The sequence below is a fragment of the Triticum aestivum genome, chromosome 5B (genome assembly GCF_018294505.1).
Source record: "Triticum aestivum cultivar Chinese Spring chromosome 5B, IWGSC CS RefSeq v2.1, whole genome shotgun sequence".
NCBI lineage: Eukaryota > Viridiplantae > Streptophyta > Magnoliopsida > Poales > Poaceae > Triticum > Triticum aestivum.
Genome location: NC_057807.1, coordinates 443,055,428 through 443,078,706, shown reverse-complemented (window position 1 = coordinate 443,078,706; position 23,279 = coordinate 443,055,428). Strand labels below are relative to the sequence as shown.

Genomic DNA, 23,279 nt, shown 5'->3' with positions numbered 1-23,279 from the left:
GTCTTGAGTGATCTGCCAAAGGAAAATCTTTATCTGAAATAAATGCTTTCCAAATAATTATACTGTCACATACTCCAAAATTCTTGAAGATTTCTTTATAAATGATCCCATAGAAAAATGGCCCAACAACTCTAGGCGCCTGCTGGCGAAATCATGTCCGTCGGTCAGGTCTAACGGACCCAACGGGCGTTTATAACGGGAGAGAATATCACATGGAGATCAAGTTTCGGTGGAAACCACATGGAATCAACGTTTTGAAGTTCCGAAAAATCTCAAAAAATATGGGATCTTAAGAGCGTGATGTTCTATTAGTATGTGGAAGTCATGAGTTCAAACAAATTACTATTTACGAGGGAGGAAAAAACAAAATCAATATTGAATAATGTCGAAGAGTAAACGTCACTATTCATCGCAGAATTTGTTCTTTTCATATCTTGTAAATGGTAATGTGTTTGAACTTAGCATAGAACATCACCCTCTTAACATCCTGAATTATTTTTCAGATTTTTTGAAACTTTAAAACATGATTCCATGAAGTTTTTCTTTGAAACTTGGTTTTTATGTGATATTCTCTCTTGAAACAGGGAGCCCATCTCCACCAACCCAGGCACGAGCAACTTTTGGCAATGGCAAAAAGGCGAGGGATCCTGGTAGCCAGAGGATCGTTCCCAATCCATACGTTGAGCTAAAAGGCGGTCATGTGGTCGTCGTGAACCTCAAAGCACGTGCCAAGATGTAGCAAATGTTGCACCTTGCCAATAGCCTTGGAGAATTGGTATTTCCCAGTATAAGGCAACATTTCCGCTCTACCATCACAAACGTGTTTATTCCTAAAGATTTGAATCCAAAGCCCGTCCTGGCCTTGTAGTAACTTCCACATCCACTTGGCCAAAGACACCAATTCATTATGGATCTTGATGATGAATCTGGGCTTACACATGTTTCTTGGGCTGATGCAAGGAGGCATTGCAGCTAGCTTGTCGTACACGTCTCAAATCTCCTACTTTGCTGCTCTAAAGCATCGACACACCTGTGAAGAATCCGATGTCGTTTGCTTCAAAGTGCATGAGACAAAGCAGAAAGCAAACCCAATGTGCTCCCTTTATTTCCCTTCTTTAACAAAGCAAAGCATATATCATTTTCTTAATCCGGAGTGCACGCAGCCGCTTTAATTGGCAAGAGCAAAATGCAAACACACAGTGGAGACGCTCAGCGAGCGCATCACTTCAGCTTCCTGAACAATCCTCCTGGTAGCCACAGAGGAGTTATCGCTGTAGCATGTCTTCAAGCCCGGCGAGGGACGGCGCGGGCGGGAGCTCGCGGAACTCCCGCGGCGGCTTCGCCAGGAACCTCGCGAGGCTCCCGTCTAGCATCGTGGAAGGGCTGTCGAGGTCGATCGCCCGCCGGGCTCCGAGGAGCCGCCGGCGGGACATCCAGGTCCCCCAGCACCACCAGCCGCCGCCGCAGTGGCCTCCTCTTCCAGCTGCTCCTCCGCCCTTCGTGCCGGAGGAGCTGTTCTTCTTCAATGCGTTCGAGCAGCAGTACGGCGGCCACCACCCGTTCTTCTACGGGTGCCGTCTCAGCGAGGTCCTGGCGATCGCCCGGCGAGAGGGCAAGCACGTGTTCGTGTACCTCCACGACCCGGCCCACCCGTACACCGAGCCCTTCTGCCGGGGCACGCTCTGCTCGGACGTGGTGGTGGAGTTCCTCGACACCAACTTCGTGTCCTGGGGCGCGGTCACCGGCAGAGGGGAAGGGTCGGGCATGGCCGCGTCGCTGCAGCCCGGCAGCTTCCCCTTCTGCGCCGTCCTCGCCCCGGTCTCCAGCGAAAGCATCACAGTCCTACAACGGGTACGATACGAAGCCGAGTTTACAGAGGGAGTACAAGTCAATAGTACAATTGAATTTTTCGTATTCTTATTGAGAACTACACCATATCTTGCCTCCTCGCAGGTAGAAGGGCCGGTTACGCCGTCGGAGCTCGTGGAGATGTTGCAGAGAACCATCGATGAGCAACGTGTTGCTTTTCGAGCCTCGATGGCTGATGAGCAAGCTGCGGCATTCAGAGCCTCTAGGGCCGAGGAGGAAGAGAGGAGGAGATCGGCGCTACGGCTGCGACAAGAGCAGGACGCAGCTTACCTCGAGTCACTTCGGAAGGATCAGGTCCAAGAACAATTTTCACTCTGCTGTACAATGTAGTACATGCCCTGCTCAGACTGGGATATCTCAATTTAGCTGTGTCAGTGCAGGAAAAAGAAAGATCCAAGAAGACTCTTCAGGAGGGAACCGCAAGACAAAAGCCAAAGCCAAGCACGAAATATCCTGGCCAGGCAGGTGGAGAAACTAGCAGGAGAACCCAGATCAGAGCACCTACACATAAGGAAACTGCACCTTCACACAGAACGGAAGCAAACACCAAGGTATGAAAACTAAACGAATTCTTGGGTACATTCGCGATAGATAGATAACAACAACAAGATAATATCAAAACTCATGAGCAGGGGAGTTTCAGATTCAGTTGTTTTGCCTACATAGAAAGTGTTGCAAATTATGCATAAAAGTTTACTGAACACTGCTTTTATATTATGTACGATAATACCAGAGCCATCCATCTAGTAATTTGTGATGGTACGGGCCATTTAACAACATTATACCGTTTTATGTGCAGGTAATGATAAGATTTCCCAACGGCGAGAGAAGGCAGCAGAGCTTCCGTCACACGGACACCATAAGGGAAATCTACAAGTATGTTAATTCCTTGGGCATACCTGGCATAGGAAAGTATCAGCTTGTAAGGAGCTACCCAAGGAAAACCTACGGGCAACAGCAGCTGGAGATGAATCTTGGAGATGCAGGTTTCCAACCAAGTGTGACACTGTACATTGAGCAGCTTCAGTAAACACTGTAACTACGAGACTGAATGTAAATTTGATGCAAATCATGTAATACAAACATGCCAAGACATGAAGGCATGCAGCAAGTATGATCACCAGTTCACCATTTGCCATAAGTCTTACTCTTAACAGCCACCATATAGTAGGGTCACAACACATCCATCGGTTCACAACAGAAGGGGTCTCAGATTACAACAACATGAGTTTATGGCGCCACGCCCGAGTCCTGAAATCAAACCATCTTAGTCCAAAAGCTATATGAATTACAACAAAATCACATGTTGTTTGGTTGGATTGTGACCATTATTATTGATCCACAGAAACTGGTGCATTCATCTCACATTCTCACTCACAGCCTGGCCCTGGACGACGCTGCAGTTGGAGATGTCAGCTGCTGCATCCATCCTCCAATTGCTTCATCTCTTGTGCAACTCTCTGCTGTAGTGCCTTGTTCGAAACGAAGACAGACCAACCAGAGTCTCCTGGCATAACATCGTCAGGAACTACCCACATCTCGTCAAACCTCTGATAGCTCCGTCTTTCTGTGCCTCATCTCCGGCGTTCCAGCTGGGCACAGAATAAACTCTTCCGTTGGAATAATCTGCGATCAATTGCCATGTCTTCAGGTTGTGTGCTCCCTCAAACTGTCGCAATACTCACAAGGAAATAGGACGTGAAACACTCCCGCTGAAGACGTGCCACATCCTTGCAATCGACCCCCATGGAAGTGGCAGCCACAGCACCGCTGCCGACTGCGGGATAGTCTAGTATGCTCCTCTGTCCAGGCACCAGGGGTAGAACCACAAACGGAGTGTCTTGGAACTCGCGAGGTAAATGCAGCCTTGTCGTAATTGTTAGGAATAAACCACGCCACAGTGGTGACCAACATGTGTGTGCGTGTAGGTCGAGTCTGGACGCCGGTGCGTGGCCGCGTCCATAGCCGTGATCAGTTAGCCGGGTTGTGTGTGTTGCGGTGTCTCGTAGGAGTAAGCGCCAGGCGCGTCGTGGCCCCGACCGAGCATGTGGATCTCGTGTGCGCTGCAGAGCGAGGAGGCCCAGGTCTCGTGTGAGCAGCGGCTCACATTTGCCGGAGACCGAGTCACTCGCGCGCATGGTTTGCTCGTTCCGTTATCTGGTTAGTCCATATAAGATAAAGTCAAGGTTAGTTAGTGCATGCATTTTGCTGGATTCGATTAACCTGACACAAGGTCGGGATGTGTTTCGCTGGAACCTCACTACATCAGGGTCTTTCACAGTAGACTCTATGTATTGTGCACTCACGCATTCTGAGGTACCAACGAGTAATAATAAGAAAATTTGGAAGTCTAAAATTTCACTAAAAGTGAAAATCTTCATGTGGTATCTTTGTAGGGGAGTTGTGTTAACCAAAGACAACCTCGCACGGCGAAACTGGCAAGGGAGTAAGAAGTGTTCTTTTTGTACTCATGACGAGACAATCAAACACCTCTTTTTCCAATGCAAGTTTGCACGTTCTACGTGGTCAGTCATCCAAATAGCGTCAAATTTGTATCCGCCCACAAATGTTGCCAATATTTTTGGTCATTGGTTGGACGGTATTCCAAATAGGTTCAAAACGCTAATAAGGGTGGGAGCGTATGCCTTAATTTGGTCGCTTTGGCTATGTAGAAATGATTTGGTTTTTAATGATAAAAGTGTTTCTCCTCTACAGGTTATTTTCCGGTGTACGCACTCGCTACGTATGTGGTCTATGCTACAACGGCCGGAGTACCAATCGCTGTTCATGGTGGTGTGTACGCGATTGGAGTAGGTGGCTACGGAGATTTTTTCCCAACATGGGTGGCAGCATAACCTACGGATCGATCCACCACCTTCTTCGACATAGGCATAGTGTCGGTCTAAAGGACTCTACTGTTGCCGATTTGTCGATTTTTATTTCATGATTTTTTGTCAGACTTCTGGATTTGGCTGTGTGCATCTTAGTTATGCAGAGGCCGGGTGTTACTCATAATGCTTTGTATCCGCTTGATGCTACATTTTGAGATAATAAAGTCGCCCTTTATCAAAAAGTTAGTGCATGCGTGTGCATGGGTTAGCTGGTTAGTGGCCGGTGTGTGTGTGTGCGTGGAGTTAGTGGCCGGTGTGGTGGATGGATGGTGTGTGTGCACCTGGGTATAAAAGGCCCTCTGCTGTACTTATCGTGTGTGGGTGTGGCTCGAGTTGTTGCTTGAGAAAAACGCTGTCGTTGCGGCAGGCGTATGTGTGTCGAAAAAACACCCCCGTCTCCTGTGTCTCCTCTTTCTTCTATCTTCGTTCGTGCAAGAGACAGAGAGAGATCGAGAGGGAGCTGGGAACCGGCGCAAAGAGCAAGCTAGGGCCCGGCGCCAACAATTGGTATCAGAGCTTGGTTATCTTGGACGTCGTTCTCCTTGCCAGAGGCGTGCCACTATGACAGAGTGCGCCGGCCGCTGCGCGATGCTCCGGGCCGTGTGTCGGCCTATGAAGGTGTGCGGCGCTGCGGTGGCGCGGCAAGGAGGCCGCGGCGCCACGACGAGAAATTCGCAGAGGACCTATGTGGAGGATCGGAGGCGGCGGAGGCGTGGCATGGCGCACATGCATGGAGGCCGCGGCGGCCACGGAACGACGACTATGGAGGCGCGGCTGTGCGTAGAGGCGCACGATGGCATCAGACGGAGGCATTCAAGGTGACGACGGGAACTGCAACAACTCCGGCGATGGCAAGGTCGTGTCTTAGGGGGGGAATGTTAGGAAAAAACAACGCCACGGTGGTGACTAGCATGTGTGTGTGTGTAGGTTGAGTTCGGACGCCGGTGCGTGGCCGCGCCCATAGCCATGGTCAGTTAGCCGGGTTGTGTGTGTTGCAGTGTCTCGTAGGAGTAAGCATCAGGCACGTCGTGACCACAACCGAGCATGTGGATCTCGCGTGCGTTGCAGAGCGATGTGTGGAGGCTCAGGTCTCGCGTGAGCAGCGACTCACATTCGTTGGAGACCGAGTCACTCGCGGCCTAGGTTTGCCCATTTCGTTGTTATCTGGTTAGTCCAGATAAGATAAAGTCAAGGTTAGTTAGTGCATGCGTGTGCATGGGTTAGCTGGTTAGTGGCCGGCGTGTGAGCGTGCGTGGAGTTGGTGGCCGGTGTGGTGGCCGGATGGTGTGTGTGCACCTGGGTATAAAAGGCCATCCCCTGTACTGCTCCTGTGTGGTGTGGCTCGAGTTGTTGCTTGAGGAAAATGTTGTCGTTACGGCAGGCGTATGTGCGCCAGAAAAACACCACAGTATCCTGTGTCTCCTCTTTCTTCTACCTTCGTTCGTGCGAGAGAGAGAGAGAGACAGAGAGAGAGAGAGAGAGAGAGAGAGAGCGAGAGGGAGGTGGGCACCGGCGCAAAGAGCCAGCTAGGGCTCGGCGCCAACAATCGGTATCACAGCTTGGTTATCTTGGACGTTGTTCTCCTTGCCAGAGGTGTGCCGCCTGTGATGGAGTTCGCCGGCGGCTGCGTGATGCTCCAGGCCGTGTGTTGGCCTATGGAGGTGTGCGACACTATGGTGGCGGGGCAAGGAGGCCGCGGCAGCACGACGAGAAATCCGCAGAGGACCTGTGTGGAGGATCGGAAGCGGCGGAGGTGTGGTATGGCGCGGAGGCCGCGGAACAGAGACCAATGGGGCGCTTCTAAGCGTAGAGGCGCACCGTGGCATCAGACGGACGCATTCAAGGCGACGACGACGACGGGAACTGCAACAACTCCGGCGACGGCGAGGTTGCGGCTTAGGGGGAGAATGTTAGGAATAAACCATGCCACGGTGGTGACCAGCACGTGTGTGCATGTAGGTCGAGTCCGGAAGCCAGTGCGTGGCCGCGTCCATAGTCGTGGTCAGTTAGCAGGGTTGTGTGTGTTGCGGTGTCTCGTAGGAGTAAGCGTCAGGCGCGTCATGGCCACGGCCGAGCATGCGGATCTCGCGTGCGCTATAGAGCGAGGCGTGGAGGCCCAGGTCTCTCTTGAGCAGCTGGAGGCCGAGTCACTCGCGTGCATGGTTTGATCCTTCTGTTGTTATCTGGTTAGTCCAGATAAGATAAAGTCAAGGTTAGTTAGTGCATGTGTGTGTATGGGTTAAGTGGTTAGTGGTCGGCATGTGTGTGTGCGTGGAGTTAGTGGCCAGTGTGGTGGCCGGATGGTGTGTGTGAACCTGGGTATAAAGGCCCTCCATTGTACTGCTCGTGTGTTGGTGTGGCTCGAGTTGTTGCTTGAGAAAAACGATGGCGTTGTGGCAGGCGTATGTGCGCCGAAAAAACACAACCGTGTCCTATGTCTCCTCTTTCTTCTACCTTCGTTCGTGCGAGAGAGAAAGCGAGAGAGAGCTGGGCATGGGCGCAAAGAGCAAGCTAGGACTCGGTGCCAACAATTGGTATCAGAGCTTGGTTATCTTGGATGTCGTTCTCCTTAGATGCGTGGCGGCTGTGACGGAGTTTGGCGGCGGCTGCGCAATGCTTCGGGCTGTGTGTCGGCCTATGGAGGTGTGCGGCACTGCGTTGGCACGGCAAGGACGCCGCAACTTCACGGCGAGAAAGTCACGGAAGACCTGTGTGAAGGATCGGAGGCGGCGAAGGTGTGGCATGGCGCAGAGGCGTGGACCGCGGCGGCTGCGGAACAGCGACCATGGAGGCGCGGCTGCATGTAGAGGCGCACAGTGGCATTAAATGAAGGCGTTCAAGGCGACGACGACGATGAAGGGAACTACACCAATTCCGGGGAGAGCGAGGTCGTGGCTTAGGTGGAGAATGTTAGGAATAAACCACGCCACGGTGGTGACCAGCATGTGTGTGCATGTAGGTCGAGTTCGGACGTGGGTGTGTGGCTGCGTCCATAGCCGTTGTCAGTTAGCCGGGTTGTGTGTGTTGCAGTCTCATAGGAGTAAGCGCCAGGCGCGTCGTGGTCGCGGCCGAGCATGCAGATCTCGTGTGCGCTGCAGAGCGAGGTGTGGAGGCCCAGGTCCCACGTGAGCAGCAACTCACATTCACTGGAGACCGAGTCACTCGTGTGCATGGTTTGCTTGTTCCGTTGTTATCTGGTTAGTCTAGATAAGATAAATTCAAGTTTAGTTAGTGCATGCGTGTGCATAGGTTAGATGGTTAGTGGACGACGTGTGTGTGTGCGTGGAGTTAGTGGCCGGTGTGGTGGCCGGATGGTGTGTGTGCACCTGGGTATAAAAGGCCCTCCATTGTATTGCTCGTGTGTGGGTGTGGCTCGAGTTCTTGCTTGAGGAAAAGGATGTCATTGCCGCAAGCGTATGTGCGCCGGCAAAACACTGTTGTGTCATGTGTCTCCTCTTTCTTCTAACTCTGTTCATGCGAGAGAGAGAGAGAGAGAGAGAGAGAGAGAGAGAGAGCGAGAGGGAGCTAGGCGATGCAAAGAGCAAACTTGGGCTCGGCGCCAACAATTGGTATCAGAGCTTGGTTATCTTGGATGTCGTTCTCCTTGCCAGAGGCGTGCCGGCTATGATGGAGTTCTCCAGCGGCTGCACGATGCTTTGGGCCGTGTGTCGACCTATGGAGGTGTGCGGCACGGCGGTGGCGCAGCAAGGAGGCCGCGGCGTCACGACGAGAAAGCCACGGAGGACCTGTGTGGAGGATCGGAGGCGGCGGAGGCATGGCGCGGTGCACACGCATGGAGGTCGCGGAACGGCGACCATGGAGGCGCGTCTGCGCATAGTGGCGCACGGTGGCATCAGACAGAAGCATTCAAGGCGACGACGACGATGGGAACTACAACAACTCTGGCGATGGCGAGGTCGTAGCTTAGGGGGAGAATGTTAGGAATAAACCACGCCACGGTGGTGACCAGCACGTGTGTGCATGTAGGTCGATTCCGGACGCCGGTGCGTGGCCGCGTCCATTGTCGTGGTCAGTTAGCCATGTTGTGTGTGTTGCGGTGTCTTGTAGGAGTAAGCGTCAGGCGCGTCGTGGCCGCGGCCGAGCATGCGGATCTCGCGTGCGCTGCAGAGCGAGGCGTGGAGGCCCAGGTCTTGCGTGAGCAGCGGCTCACATTCGTTGGAGACAGAGTCACTCGTGTGCATGGTTTGCTCGTTCCGTTCTTATCTGATTAGTCCGGATAAGATAAAGTCAAGGTTATTTAGTGCATGCATGTGCATAGGTTAGCTAGTTAGTGGCCGGAGTGTGTTCGTGCGTGGAGTTAGTGGTCGGTGTGGTGGCCGGATGGTGTGTGTGCAGCTGGGTATAAAAGGCCCTCCGTTGTATTGCTCGTGTGTGGGTGTGGCTCGAGTTGTTGCTTGAGGAAAAGGCTGTCATTGCGGCTGGCTTATGTGCTCCAAAAAAACACCACCGTGTCATGTGTCTCCTCTGTCTTCTGCCTTCGTTCATGCGAGAGAGAGAGAGAGAGAGAGAAAGAGAGAGAGAGCTGGGCACTGGTGCAAAGAGCAAGCTAGGGCTCGGCGCCAACAATTGATATCAGAGCTTGGTTATCTTGGACGTCGTTCTCCTTGCCAGAGGCGTGCCGGCTGTGATAGAATTTGCCCGCGGCTGCGCGATGCTCCAGGCCGTGTGTTGGCCTATGGAGGTGTGCGGCGTTGCGGTGGCGCCGCAAGGAGGCCGCGGCGGCACGACGAGAAAGCCACGGAGGACCCGTGTGGAGGATCGGAGGCGGCAGAGGCGTTGCACGGAGCGGAGGCGTGGAGGCCACGACGGCCGTGGAACGACAACCATGGAGGCGCAGCTACGCGTAGAGGCGCACGGTGGCATCAGCCGGAGGCGGTCAAGGGAAGAACGACGACAGGAACTGCAACAACTCCGGCGACGACGAGGTCGTGGCTTAGGGGGAGAATGTTTGGAATAAACCACGCCAAGGTGGTGACCAGCATGTGTGTGCGTGTAGATCGAGTCCGGACGCCGGTGCGTGTCCGTGTCCATAGCCGTGGTCAGTTAGCCGGGTTGTGTGTGTTGCGGTTTCTCGTAGTTGTAAGCGTCGGGCTCGTTGTGGCCGCGGCCGAGTATGCGGATCTCGCGTGCGCTGCATGCATAGCAAGGCGTGGAGGCCCAGGTCTCACGAGAGCGGCTCACATTCACTGGTGACTGAGTAACTCGCGTGCATGATTTGATCGTTCCGTTGTTATCTAGTTAATTCAGATAAGACAAAGTCAAGATTAGTTAGTGCATGCGTGTGTATGGGTTAGCTAGTTAGTGGCCGGCGCGTGTGCGCGCGTGGAGTTAGTGGCCGGTGTGGTGGCCGGATGGTGTGTGTGCACCTGGATATAAAAAGCCCTCCGCTGTACTGCTCATGTGTGGGTGTGGCTCGAGTTGTTGCTTGAGGAAAATGTTATTGTTGCGGTAAGCATATGTGTGCGGGAAAAACACCACCGTGTTCTATGTCTCCTCTTTTCTATCTTTGTTCGAGAGAGAGAGAGCGCGCGAGAGGGAGCTGAGCACTGGTGCAAAAAACAAGCTAGGGCTCGGCGCCAATAGCAATAACCGCTAGCATCGCCGCATCCCGCAAGGCGTCAAAGGGGGATTTGTGCGTGGCTTCCACTTTAACCGACCAGCCGGGGCGCTGCTCCAGCTCCTCCACCTCTAGTTTGATCCATACTCGATGTTCAATCACCCGCCCGCTCAGCTTGTTCTTCGCGTCCCAAAATTTTGGTTGAAGAAGCCCAACCAGGTGGCTGAGCGCATTCCGGAGGAGTGGCAACTCATCGTTGCTTATGAGTCGTCGGCCTATTCCCAATAGGTATTCTTAGTCCGTCATACTATTTTATAGAAAAACTCCTGATGTTTCTAACATTAAACCCGTAGTACATATCAAATGTTTTTTAAAATACTCATATCTTCTAAACCGTAACTCCAAATTTAACATGTTATATATGAAATTTTATTAGAAAAATATATAGAATCTGAATATGATGTTATTTTAACTGTTAACCATTTAAAAAAAATACTATCTAGGGTGCAGTCTTAATCAACAATGCATTATCCGTTTTTCTTTCATATCGTTCTGATCCGGATTGTGGATGAACATCTCGGCAAAATCAGGATTGGAACGAAATTGAACATCACTTGCCCGTTTCTTTGTACGTATTAAATCTACATGCAAGCCGTGTTTAAATAGAAGACATGCGGAATCTTGATCTTGCGCTTTTGTTGGCAAATACCATTTTTGTTTAGGCCGTAACTACAAATACTCAGATTATAGACCATTTTTTGTAAATTAAGAGCGTGTGATATTCTTTTCTCTCGTTGCAACGCACGGGCCCTTTTGCTAGTCATTGTTAATACCAAGTGGTAGTCATCTCAGCAATATCAGACAAATAAGGTATTATTTCAGTTCTGGCCTATTACTCAGTCAATTTCTGCCCTGTAAGAGAATGGTCACATTTAGCTAGCACACAATGGTGAAAGCATGCCTTAACATTGGATATAACATTAAACATTTGGACGAACTTGAGGACCATAGCAATAAACATTGTGTGATTGACCCTCTCATATGCATATACTCCCTCCGTTCCTAAATATAATTTTTTTTAGACATTTCAAATGGAATACAACATACGGATGTATGAAGACATATTTTAGAGTGTAGATTTACTCATTTTGCTTCGTATGTAGTCACTTGGTGGGATCTCTAGAAAGACTTATATTTGCATCTCGGTACTTCTTCTAATACAAAATGATGCACATTCCGTTCCGACGCTGTTCGAGAAAAGAAAAAGAAAAGATGTACCCAGATCACGTCCAACAATTTACAGGAAATAACGAGGTAAGGTACCACAAAGGATACTACCCCTTGCCCTCTGCTCTTCATACAGATATCACCAATTATTGTATAGATCAGATGCCTAAGACAAGAACATTAGCATGCAACAGTTAGAACTCTGTATATGCAATGTTGATTCCAAGAAAAGCTCCAAGACAATGGACTCTAACGGAAGGAGACCAACAACAAAGGAGAGTAGGTCCAAGACTAATGCCGTCAGCATTATCGAAGTGATCGTGCATCTAATTTTCTTGAAAAATATGTATTTTGAAGCCCTTGTTAAATGACAACTCGGATTGGATACGTTAAAAATTAACGAACGACAGTATTATTTCCAACTTAGAACTGGGTTAACTTGAATAAGGTGCCAACTGCAGTTTAGAAGGCACTGACTTGTTCAAACTCAAGGGGTTGGATCCAGTACTCGTCCCTCTGAGTTCAGAACGAAAAGGATTGAGGCTTGAAATTTTTCACCACAAGCGTCTCCATGAACCCCATTAATGAAGTCAGTGCCCTACCAATGTTCAACTGGAATTAGGAAACATCACAAATACACAGAGGATAGTTAGGTCCCTGATCTAGCTTCATCATCAACGAAGTCAGTGCCCTGCCAATGTTCCTTTATATGCTACAAAAGAACTAGATAGTTGCGTTCACATGATCATCATCAACCTAAATTTCTTCAAAAAAAGCATTAACGTAATCAATGAGTAGGTTAATTATAAATTCCTACTGTCCACGGCAACACTGACCACACTGAGGAAAAAAATATGCATACTAAAATAGAAAGTGAGAAAGCTTTCACATAAAATGAGCAAAGGAATCATATGGTCTTTGACGGTGTCACTATGGGGCTCGACTGTGTTCTCCAGCTTGCATGTGTCCATTGGCATGTACGTGACTCAAAACTCAAAATGGAACATTTTACCGGGTCCACCCAACCCCACCCCCCGCGCGGGCGGCCAAGAGCGAACCGTAGCGCACGACCGGCATGACTGTTCTTTTTGGAGCAACGAACTAATTGGTTTTCTGTTTGTGCGGGTTCTACGTGTCCAATTAGACCATAAAATTCGACAGGAATTAAGCCATGATAGATTCCTTGTTAATCCGGATTTGTTTTGAGTTTAAGAAACTTATTTATTTGAGTTGTGAGACATTGCACGGACAACCAAACACTACTTTGTAACTAGGGCTTTCAGAAAACTTTGTGTTAAGGCCTGGATGGCAAGCACACCCAAACACTATTTCGTAATTAGGGTTTTTGGACAACTTGGTGTTAAGGCTCGAGATGATCATTGCACGTGATTTTCCTTCCCCAAAAAAATGATCCAAGTCATCTTTTACGTTAGCAAACCACTTCACCTCATGTGACATGTCGGCGTCTATTCCAAAAACAACCTTCTAGTAATTGAATGAACATTACCGTTTTTGGTATTAATTTTTGGTTTTGTATGGAGTGATAGGTAAGGTAATAACACCGATGCAAGCCATATAACTACTGAAGGCTTTAGCGCCACATCACTTACATCAAATCGGGGCATAGACATCAGCACTCTCTGAGTGGGAACTGATGATGGCGGGTGCTGATGTTGCTTCGCTCACTACATGATTGCGTAGTGTTGACCTACGAATTCAGTTGATGGTTGTTTCATACGTCTAGGGCTTTGCCTTGGAATCTAGGCGCCTTCCTTTCTCAGGGTTGGCGGGGTACCCTGTTAGGGACACTTGCTCGCCCAGGTGTATGCGCAGCCGGATATGAGTCTGATCCCACTTTTTTCTTTTTTGGACAGAGGGTCTGATCCCACATTCCCAGTTAGCGTTGACATCTACTTTGACATAGACGACTATAAGATGGTATGGACCATTTAACATTATATATGCTGGTTTTTGTGTAGATAATGGTAAGATTTCCCAACGGCGAGAGAAGGCAGCAGAGCTTCCGTCACACGGACACAATAAGAAAAATCTACAAGTATGTTAACTCCTTATTTGGGGAGGTTCTTAGGCTCCCTGGTCCTAGCCGCCACCCTCTGGTGTAACCGTAATAAACTAGTCATAGAACGCGTGATTTCTTGCCGTGTGACTAATGCGATCTATAAAATGTGTGGCCTCTTACAGCTTTGGAGACCGCTTAGCAAGCGGAGAGACCGGGGCGCCATCGACTTCATCATAGCTGGTCTTCGTTCTTCGGCGTCGGCATTTGCGCCTCCTCCGCCACCACCACCACCACCTCCCGAGCCGGATTAGCTTTTTTTTAGCTTTGTTTGGGGCTTGTCTTGCTATGCCCCCAGCGCGACTTTGACTTGATTGTACTCTGTACTGTTATGTTGGATGTTTGATTCGTTGCTTTATAATATAAAGCGGGGGGACTGTACTGTTATGTTGGATGTTTGATTCGTTGCTTTATGATATAAAGCGGGGGCAAACCTTTTTTCTTAATGACGAAAAAGGGTTTTCCCCGCTTTATATTGTAAAGCAAACATCCGATACATCCAACTCGCTGGGGCCGCAGCACAGATAAGCCCAAAAGAAAAACAAGAAGAAGAAAGAGAAATAAATGCTGACAACGGCAGATCAACGAAGAAGGGAAGTCCGGCAACCGCTGCACCCTCCAAAGAAGTACCACCACGCTCCCAGCATCCCGAAGCGCCGCGCCCCAAGCAACACCCTCAAGAGGGAGTGTGACGATACCGCCGCTGTTGCCCGAACAAGTTCTAGGGTTTCCCCACGTACGCGAGGGATAGTGGGGAAGGGGTGTACCCGATGCCCCTCAGGAAGGTCCGACGGCGCCCGCAGGCGTCATCGCATCGGTGCCGGCCAGGCCGACAGGGATTTCTCCCGATCCACAACCACCACCACCACCTCAGGCATTTCGAAATGCACCACCTCCTCGGCCACCCACCAGCTTGTGCCACCACGATTACCGAACAACCCTCCCCGCTTCACTGGAGCTGTCAACACGAGGCTTGGAGAGGAAGAGGAGACACCAGCCACGGGAACGACCACAACTCGACCGGAAGGAGGGGACAGCCTCCACCGCCACAGCGGAGCCGACCGAACGCGGCGACGAGGACTTGCCAGGCCTCGATGGCCCGGCCGGGCCCACATGGACCCGGACAGTCCTGTCACCACGCTGCAGCACGCCAGCCAACGAAGTCCTCACCGCCCGAGACCGCCGCCACCACGCCATCACCAAGGAACGTCGCCGCCGAGCACCAAGCCACCGGCCCGCGCCAACCCAGATGGGCCCAAAAGGGCCCAGATCTGGGCTGGGCGGGCGCCGCCAGCCACAGCGCCACCGCGCCGCCCCACGGCCAACGGCCGCACCGCCGCATCGAGAGCCACCGGGCCCGCGGCACCACCACCGACGGGCCGCACCGATGCCGGCCGAGGAGCACCGCCACAGGCCACCACCGCCCGAGCAGGAGGGAGCCGTGCGCGGGGAAGGGCAGGCCCGCCGCCGCCAGCACCACGCGGCCGAGGCCCGGCGGCGCTCGCTGGCGGCGGCGGGAGGAGGCAGGGGCAGGGGAGGGGCGCTGGAGAGGAGCGGCGAAGGGGCCCCCGGTCGCCCCGCTCGGGGAGGCGACGCGGGGGTACGTGGGAGAGAAGGAAGGGGTAGGGGAGGGGGAGAGGAGCAGGCTCCGGCTAGCGGTGGCGACGGGCTCCGGCCGCGGCGGCGGCCCCGCGCGGGGGAGCCGCCGCCGGCGGCGAGGGAACCCTAGGAGCGGGGCGTTCACGAGAGGGGGAGAGCGGTGCCACCATTTTTCTTAATGCAACCAAAAGACCGATCTGAGGGAGAGGGCCAGACATTATACTCCAACACTCCCCCTCACGTCTATGCTCCTTTGGAGCTATATGACGTGGGCTGCGGAAGCGGGGGCAGGCCGCAATTATTTATTGTGTTTACTGGGTTTTGAACCCTGGACCTCTTGGTTGTAAGTTTATGCACCTAACCATTTCATCCATCAGATGATCTTTTGGTTGCATTGTCTAGTGCATGCACTTCTATATGGTATCAGAGTCAATGTAACCAAAAGACTGATATCAGGGAGAGGGCCGGACATTATACTTCAACACTGGCATCAATTCTAAGGATCGAGTTACCCAAGGAAAACCTATACGGGCATCAGCAGCTGGAGATGACTTCGAGATGCAGGTTTCCATCCGAGTGTGATGTTGTACATTGAACAACTTCAGTAAAACATTCTGTAACTACGAAACTGAGTGCAAATTTGATGCAAATCATGTAATACAAACATGCCGAGGTGCACATGATTACATGTAGACAAATTATCTTATGCGTTTGAAAGCAAGCAGCTAATTAATTTCATCACCATTTTCCATATATATGTCTCAACAGCTACCATACATTGTAGGGTGTCACAGACAGCCCATTTAGGTTTTGCACATACATCAGTTTACAACACAAGCAAGGGTCTGAGATTAATTACAACAACACGAGTTCACACGGCGCCACGTCCGGGTCCCTAAATCACACCATCCAAGTCCAAAAGCAGTACATGAATTACAACAACACAGGTTGGTTGGATTGTAACCATCATTATTGATGAATATAAACTGGTGCAACGCATGCATGCCTATCACTCACAGCCTGGCCCTGCCCGATACTGCTGAGGAGCTTGCAATTGCAGGTGGTACCTCATCCCCATCCTCCAATGGCTTCATCTCCTGCTGCGCCTCGTTTGAGACGAAAACTGACCAACCGATGTATCCTTTGACAGCATGCGCATGAAGTCCATGCATCTCCCCCGACTTCCTTTTCAGCTCCGCAATTCTTCGATCCAACTCCTGCGTCCGGGTTGGGGAACCATCGAGCTCTTCCACCATCTTCTCTATCTCCGCGATCAGCAGCTGCTGCTTCATCTCGTGCTCCCTCAAACGTTGCAAAGACTGGGAACGCTCATGGAAAAGGGACATGAAGCCGACCGCGAGAAGACGTTGGACATCATCGTGATCGATCCCCGTAAAAGCGGAAGCCATGGCACCGCCGCGGACGACCGCGGCACCGTCGTCTAGCTGCCTGCTCCTTTGCCCGGGTTCCACAGGCAGAACTTCAAACGGAGTGCCTCTGAACTCGCAAGGGAAATGCTGCCTCATGGTAATAACGGCCAGCATTGCCGCGTCCTGCAGGGCGTCGAAGAGGTGGTGGCGCGTAGCTTCCAGTTTAACCGACCAGCCAGAGCGTTGCTGTAGCTTGATCCATACACGATGCCCAGTAACCTGATCCTGACAGGTGATCTGCTCTTCCAGAAACCTTGGTTGGGAAAGTCCACCCAGGTGGCTGATGGCAATCCGCAGGAATGACAACCAGCCATCACCTGACAGCTCGTCGTCACTCATGACTCGTGGATGTATTCCCTGCAGCCAGCAAATGATCGGATCAGCATCGCCAATAGTCAACTCAGCACTCAGCAGTATAGAAGAGAAAAAGAAGTCATTATTTCAAAGCTGTAGTTGTATATATAATCTTATAAACCCGGGCATATAGTCTACAAATACTGCATGAAGCAACCCCAACGCAAACTTAAAATCTTAATACATTAATTAAGAGCATCCCCAACAAATGAGGTCGAACAGCGGCGGTGCAAAAAATTGTCATTTGGGGCCAAAACACCAGTTACAACAGATGACACATCTATTTTGTGATGAAAATTTGGGGGGCAACCTCAAATTTTAGCTCCTGCTGCATATTTGCAGCGCCACTAGCGACTGCCCGAAAATTTGTACAGCTGTGGTGGGCCACCCCGGGTATAAAAAATGAAGACCGAAAACCGAACCCGAAAAGACCGAATAAACACCGGTTTGCAAAACTACAGGACTAACTAAGTACGGTCAAATCGGTCCTCTACTATGCAGGACCGAATAGTCCATATAGAGCAATTTAAAAGCCCACACGCACAACACAATATCCAAGTCATGTTTATCTAATCTTCTGTAAAAAAAGTCTAACTTGAAAAGGTGACTGACCTGTTCAAATGCAGATAACCAACTATTGACTTCCGTGCTTATGTTTCCAGAGGATCTCATTTCATCATCATAAAGATGGTCTATATGATCCAACAATCCATCCTGGCACAAATAAACTAATCATTAGGTGTTTCAGACACAAGAAATGAGGATTGATGCTTGGAGGCCAATCACTTAGAAGCGAACTTGGTTAGCACAAAAATGTCTTTTCTTCAGTACCCTCTGGCCTCATGTTTCCAGATAATCTTCAAACACAGAGATGAGAAACTAAGCTAACCTTTGCTCCTGAATATTCTTCTGGTCCATTTTCTGATAAATTGCACGGCTGAAATGAACTTTGAGGCAACAGAGGGGGAATAGCCATCTCTGGTGGACCTGAAACAAATGCCGCGTCAGGGTTAACTCACAGTGTATTTAATTAGTCCCATTGGAAATAGGCATGCAATTCAACCATACCTAAACAGGCTACTGATGATGATATATGAAAACTGAAAAGGCACATGACCGATCAAAACTTGATAAAGATTTATTAGTTTAACTGAATTATTGGATGTCTCAGTTTTATACCATTTATTAACATAATTACTACTATCTAGATTCACATTAGTTTGAAACTTGCCGCCAAATTTGGGCTTGGAATTCATACCAGTAGCACTATCAATTTGCTCCAGCTCTCCAAGGTGAGGCTCGATCATTCTGTGTTCAGGAACAGAAGGGATTGAGGCTTGAAAATTTTCACCACAGGTGTCTCCATGACACCCATGAATGAAGTCGGTGCCCTGCCAATGTTCAACTGGAATTAGGAAACATCACAAATAGACATATATACCTAGGATACTGGGGACTAGGGAAAATGACCTTCATGCTTCTAATAGGTCCCTGACTTTGCTTGATCTCATCCTCGGAGCCTGGAAGTGTTGATAAAGGAACGGACATCAGTGAATCAAAAGAAGCTTTCTGGCAAACCGTTGATCCTGAAAGTTCCTTTCTCTGCTGCAAAAAAAGAAAAATTGGTTCAAAAAATCATCAACCTAAAACATGAATATATTAATCATAAATTTCTCAGCGCTCCTGAGTTTCGCCAAAAAACTTTAGGTTGATGTTCATTTTTCTTTGACGCGTCAACAGCGGGCTTACGCCTGCCTGAACGTTTATTACCAAACCAAAGAAGCCATTACAAGAGAGCAGATTTACAGGTGGGGAGGAACAAAGAAGAAATTACAAAGCATAGTAAAAAAGTCTATAATCTCTCTGCAAGGTGGAACAACATAGAGGCCCAGTCATTTGGCAAAGCTTTTTTCTGAATATTTCTGCAGCGATGAGCCCAGAGATTCAGGTCGTTTTCTGCGGCTCTAGCGATGGAGTGTAGACCCTGGTGCTCGGAGCGAAAAACCATGACATTTCGCCATTTCCAGATGTTCCATAATAGGGACATGAGCACCGTGGAGCGGCTTTTGTTTGACAGATTCCCATCCCAGGCTTGAAGCAGCCCCTGAGGTGTAACATGACATAGACTACTCATCTCCTCCTAGAGAGGGTTTAGCTGGGGGCAATGAAATAGCAGATGAACAATAGATTCAGTCTGGCTGCAGAAGGGGGAAAGTGTCCTAAGTGGCGATGTTCCTGTGGAATCGCCTTTCATTGGTAAAAAGGCAATCTTTGTGGGCGAGCCATATGAATATTCTGCATTTACTCAGCGCGTGGTTCCTCCAAATGGCCGGAGCCAGGTGATCTCCCGGTGTTAACTGCTAGACTGGCCTGTATGCAATTTTAGTGGTTAGCGGTTTACCTAGCTCCCTCAAAATCCTTCTGTCTGCAACCTGCAAATTCAAGTTTGCCGAGGCCAAAGTAGCACGCAAAGAAGTTAGCTTGCCAGTAGCCGTGAATGACAGCCTAGGGGCAAGGTCTACAGTAAGGTTACGCGTTGCCAAAACCCTAGCCACAGGCAGTTTTCCTGTTGGAGTGGGTGTAAAGAGCAGGGAATTGCTGAGCAAGGGCAGTATGAGATAGAGGAAGCCATAAATCAGACCAAAAAGTCGTGGTAGAGCCATCCCCTAGCTGAACCTTGGTAATGGAGCGGTACAAATCTAGACCTTTCATGATGCCTCGCCAAATAGGAGTGTGGAGACTGTCTGCGTTGCCTAGGTCGTTAGTCGGAGACCAATCGTACTCAGAGACCAAATAGTGGTTAGCCGTAGTGATTTGAGAGTCATGTAACTTAGAGATGCGCTGAAGTATGCAAAGATTCATATGCTCGAGAGAGATACCCTAGCCCCCATTAGCAAACGGTGTACACATGATATCCCAAGCTACTCCCTCCGTTCCGAATTACTTGTCTTGGATTTGTCTAGATACGGATGTATCTAGCACTAAAATGAGTCTAGATACATCCGTATCTAGACAAATCAAAGACAAGTAATTCGGAACGGAGGGAGTACCTTGCATTGACCGCCCGTAACTAATTTCTGGCCGGACCAGAAAAGGCCCTACAACGCTTGTCAATCTCAAGTAAGGTCCCCGCAGGAAGTAGAAGGATGCTCATGGCATAGACCGGCAGGGCGCGAAAGACGGAGAAAACAAGAATAGCCCTGCCTGCCAAAGACAAAAGTAGGTCACGCTATCCAGCCAGACGCCGGCCAATCTTGCCAATAACGAAGAAGAAATCCGAAATATTAAGCTTGTGCATGGATAGAGGTAACCCCAAATAAGATAAGATTGAGGGAACGAAGCCACGTGGCAACCCAGGATCACCACCAACCTTGCGGACAACCCAAGGTCGACATGAACCAGAGTGAACATGCTTTTGTGGAAGTTAATGGTAAGCCCGGTAGCCTTGGAGAATTGCAGAAGAATGCACATAAGAGTCTGGAGCTGAATAATGCCAGGAAGAAGGAGGATTAAAGTGTCGTCGGCATACTGAAAGACAGTGCATGGCAGACGTTCATCAATCGGGTGGGAGAGAAAACCATTTCTGGAGGCTAGATGATTAACCTCTTAAGCACGCCAGCAACGATGATAACAGATATGGGGAGAGGGGGTCCCCTTGTCTCAAACCCCTGCAGCACTGGAACCTCGGTCCAGGCATGCCATTAAGCAGCACAGAAGAGCTGGAAGACTTGTTTGACTGCTCAATCCAAAGACACCAAGCCAAAGGGAAACCCTTTGCGCATATAATAAAGGATAAGGCCTCGCAAGGTACAGAGTCAAAAGCTTTATGAAATAAATTTTTATAACAATTGCGGGTAATTTCCTCATGTAGCAAGTTTGAACGATGTCCGCGGCATGGACAAAGTTCTCTGCGATCCTACGCCCTCTAATAAATCTGATTTGTTCATGGTGGATGAGGTGGTTGATGAAAGGCTTGGGCTCTAGAGGAAAGGCATTTCGAAGCAATTTGATGGAGCAGTTTTTAAGAGACACAGGGTGATAGTTCTCCGGTTTGGAAGCATCACATTTTTTTGAAAGCAGCACGATTAGTTCTCAGTTGATGCGTTTAAGATCTGCTATACCACAATGGAAATCGGTTAGAAGAAGAAGAAGGTCTAATTTAACTAAATCCCAATTAGCTTTGTCAAAGCCTGGCCCAAGTCCGTCCAGCCCTAGGCTCGCACTATGATTCATGGCCCAAAGGCTTTGAGAGCTCACTAGCCTGGGCTGCAGCATGGGAATTATGAAGCATGAGGGAGTACAGGTCAAATGAGAACGAGTGCCGTTGCTGATCTCAATAAGGTTTTTAAAAAAGTTCGGCAGGATGGCCTCCTTATCGGCATGCGCATAGAAGATTAATCTGTCATTAGAAAGCGTTTTAATTTGATTAAAGCAATGTCGAACAGAAGCACAAACGTGCATGTATAGGCAGAGTTCTTGTCACCCAGGACGCAATCCATATTTTTTGCTCGTTGCCTCTAGTAGGCAGTGATCGCGGCGTTAAGGCGGTGAAGAGAAAGTTTAACCATGACACGAAGTTGCATTTCGAGGTTGGAAACCACCTAGCATCTTCAAGCTTGTCGAGGAACTTGATGGTAGCGTGACAGTTCAGAACTAGCGTCTTCGGCGATCTCTGATTGGTTGACCAATTCTTGGCCATGTTCCTAGTGCGCTTGATTTTCAGAGAGGATACCAGACGAGCCAAGGTGAGCATGATTGCTCCCCACACAATTCCAGTTAGCAGCAACTTTATCTTTGAACGGAGGAAAGTTTAGAAGCGACCTATCAAGACGGAAGATCAAGGTTTTGGGATAGTTGTCAAAGCCGTTAAAGGAATGGGGACATGATCCGATGTGGTTCTAGCAACCGAAGATAGTGAACTATCAGGGAATTTTGAGCCCAATCCACGTCAGCAAGAGCACGGTCCAGATGCACCAAAACCGGCAAGTATTGCTGATTTTACCACGTAAACCGCCTGTACAGAAGCGGAAGGTCCTGAAGCTGCAGAGAGTTAATACTTAATAGTCCAGGAGAACATGTTGAAGTTGAAGTTGTTGTAAGATTTATCAGACGGCCTGAGAGTTAAATTGAAGTCGCTGGTAATTGTCCAGGGACCCGAAATTTTCGGCAGCAGATGGGATAAGGATTGCAAAAAAACCCTGTTTAATGGCATGATCGCAAGGGCCGTAAACCTTGGTGACAGCAAACTGAAGATCGTCAGACACAGACACGACACGAACCAGCAAGTTTTCTTTCGAGGAAACTCGAACCAGCAAGTTTTCTTTCGAGGAAACTCGAACCAGCAAGTCAAGGAGGAGAGAGTTTTCACAACCTTGCAGCACGTAAGGACGTTGGAATCACACGCAGTAACAATCCCACCCGAGGCCAAAATGGTTGATGATACAAAGAGGAAAAAACACAAATTCCTCACTGGCCACACTGAAGCCTAGATCAGCGAGAAATGAACAACGAACCCCCGGGGCCGGGAACGATCTACCCAACACAACGCCCCAGCGATCCAAGGAGACGCGAGCGGCGCAGCATCCGTGCCGGCTGGAGGTCGGCGGCGGCGCACCGATTTCGCTCGAGATGGGGGTTAAGTCGGGCGCACTCACCTCGGATTTGGAGGAGCCGAGCACGGCGTCCGCGAGGGCGCTGAGGGGGTTGGCGGACGAGGAGGATCCCGGCGCCGCGCAGCCGGCGCCACCGGTCACCAGATCGCGCATGCTCATCCTCGCCGACCACGCCGACCGCGTGCCCACCCGGGTAACCGACGGCGTCGCGCGGGGCATTGCTGACGTTGGTGGTGGTGTGTTGGAGGCGGCTCGATCGGGGGGTTTTGACTTTTGAGTCGACCGGCACTTGTCTCGGGCCCTGCCTACGGCTATTTGTATCGTCGGCGATTAGGGCTTCCCCCTTGTCTGACGCCACTGCCCACTTTGCCACCCCGCGTGGGGAAATTGCGACGGCCCATTTTATTATAATTTATTTTGAGATGGATGTGATGGCCCATTTGAATTGTATGAATTTCGTGACAAATTTTATGAGAAGTTTTCTTTTTTGAGTTGGAGATTTTATGAGAATTTTGGCACTAAGAACCGAAGAGGGCAATTTTCACATGTTTCAAATGAAAGAACAACCTTTCTGAAAATTAACCATTGCTCCAAAACTCAAATAAATGTCTTAGGACTTAAACATGGCTACTCTTCATACCA

The 23,279-nt window shown here is 49.9% G+C and overlaps 2 protein-coding genes across 3 annotated transcripts; one reads left to right on the top strand and one right to left on the bottom strand.

The window, feature by feature from the left end:
• Positions 1-1,135: 1,135 nt before the first annotated feature.
• On the top strand, positions 1,136-2,964 carry LOC123116370 (plant UBX domain-containing protein 10). Its single transcript, XM_044537338.1, has 4 exons — positions 1,136-1,851; positions 1,954-2,163; positions 2,250-2,420; positions 2,669-2,964. The coding sequence occupies exons 1-4, from the start codon at positions 1,279-1,281 to the stop codon at positions 2,897-2,899; spliced, it is 1,185 nt and encodes a 394-aa protein (XP_044393273.1). The 5' UTR covers positions 1,136-1,278; the 3' UTR covers positions 2,900-2,964.
• A 13,049-nt stretch (positions 2,965-16,013) lies between these two features.
• Positions 16,014-22,909, bottom strand: LOC123116369 (uncharacterized). 2 transcript variants are annotated; one of them, XM_044537335.1, is made up of 6 exons: positions 22,680-22,909; positions 18,496-18,630; positions 18,284-18,416; positions 17,915-18,012; positions 17,638-17,739; positions 16,014-17,028 (listed from the first exon to the last, which is right to left on the bottom strand). In XM_044537335.1, the coding sequence occupies exons 1-6, from the start codon at positions 22,854-22,856 to the stop codon at positions 16,255-16,257; spliced, it is 1,419 nt and encodes a 472-aa protein (XP_044393270.1). In that variant the 5' UTR covers positions 22,857-22,909; the 3' UTR covers positions 16,014-16,254. The 2 variants fall into 2 exon arrangements, with proteins under 2 accessions (XP_044393270.1, XP_044393271.1); XM_044537336.1 differs by having other exon boundaries at positions 18,496-18,627.
• Positions 22,910-23,279: the final 370 nt, after the last annotated feature.

Excerpts from the sequence above, each read along its gene's own strand:
- LOC123116370 (XM_044537338.1), top strand. The coding sequence starts at position 1,279 with ATGTCTTCAAGCCCGGCGAGGGACGGCGCGGGCGGGAGCTCGCGGAAC. Across the intron at positions 2,164-2,249 it reads AGTCACTTCGGAAGGATCAG|GAAAAAGAAAGATCCAAGAA; the intron begins GTCCAAGAACAA and ends GTGTCAGTGCAG. Across the intron at positions 2,421-2,668 it reads GAACGGAAGCAAACACCAAG|GTAATGATAAGATTTCCCAA; the intron begins GTATGAAAACTA and ends TTTTATGTGCAG.
- LOC123116369 (XM_044537335.1), bottom strand. The coding sequence starts at position 22,856 with ATGCCCCGCGCGACGCCGTCGGTTACCCGGGTGGGCACGCGGTCGGCG. Across the intron at positions 18,417-18,495 it reads GACCTATTAGAAGCATGAAG|GGCACCGACTTCATTCATGG; the intron begins GTCATTTTCCCT and ends GAACATTGGCAG. Across the intron at positions 17,029-17,637 it reads GGTTATCTGCATTTGAACAG|GGAATACATCCACGAGTCAT; the intron begins GTCAGTCACCTT and ends TGCTGGCTGCAG.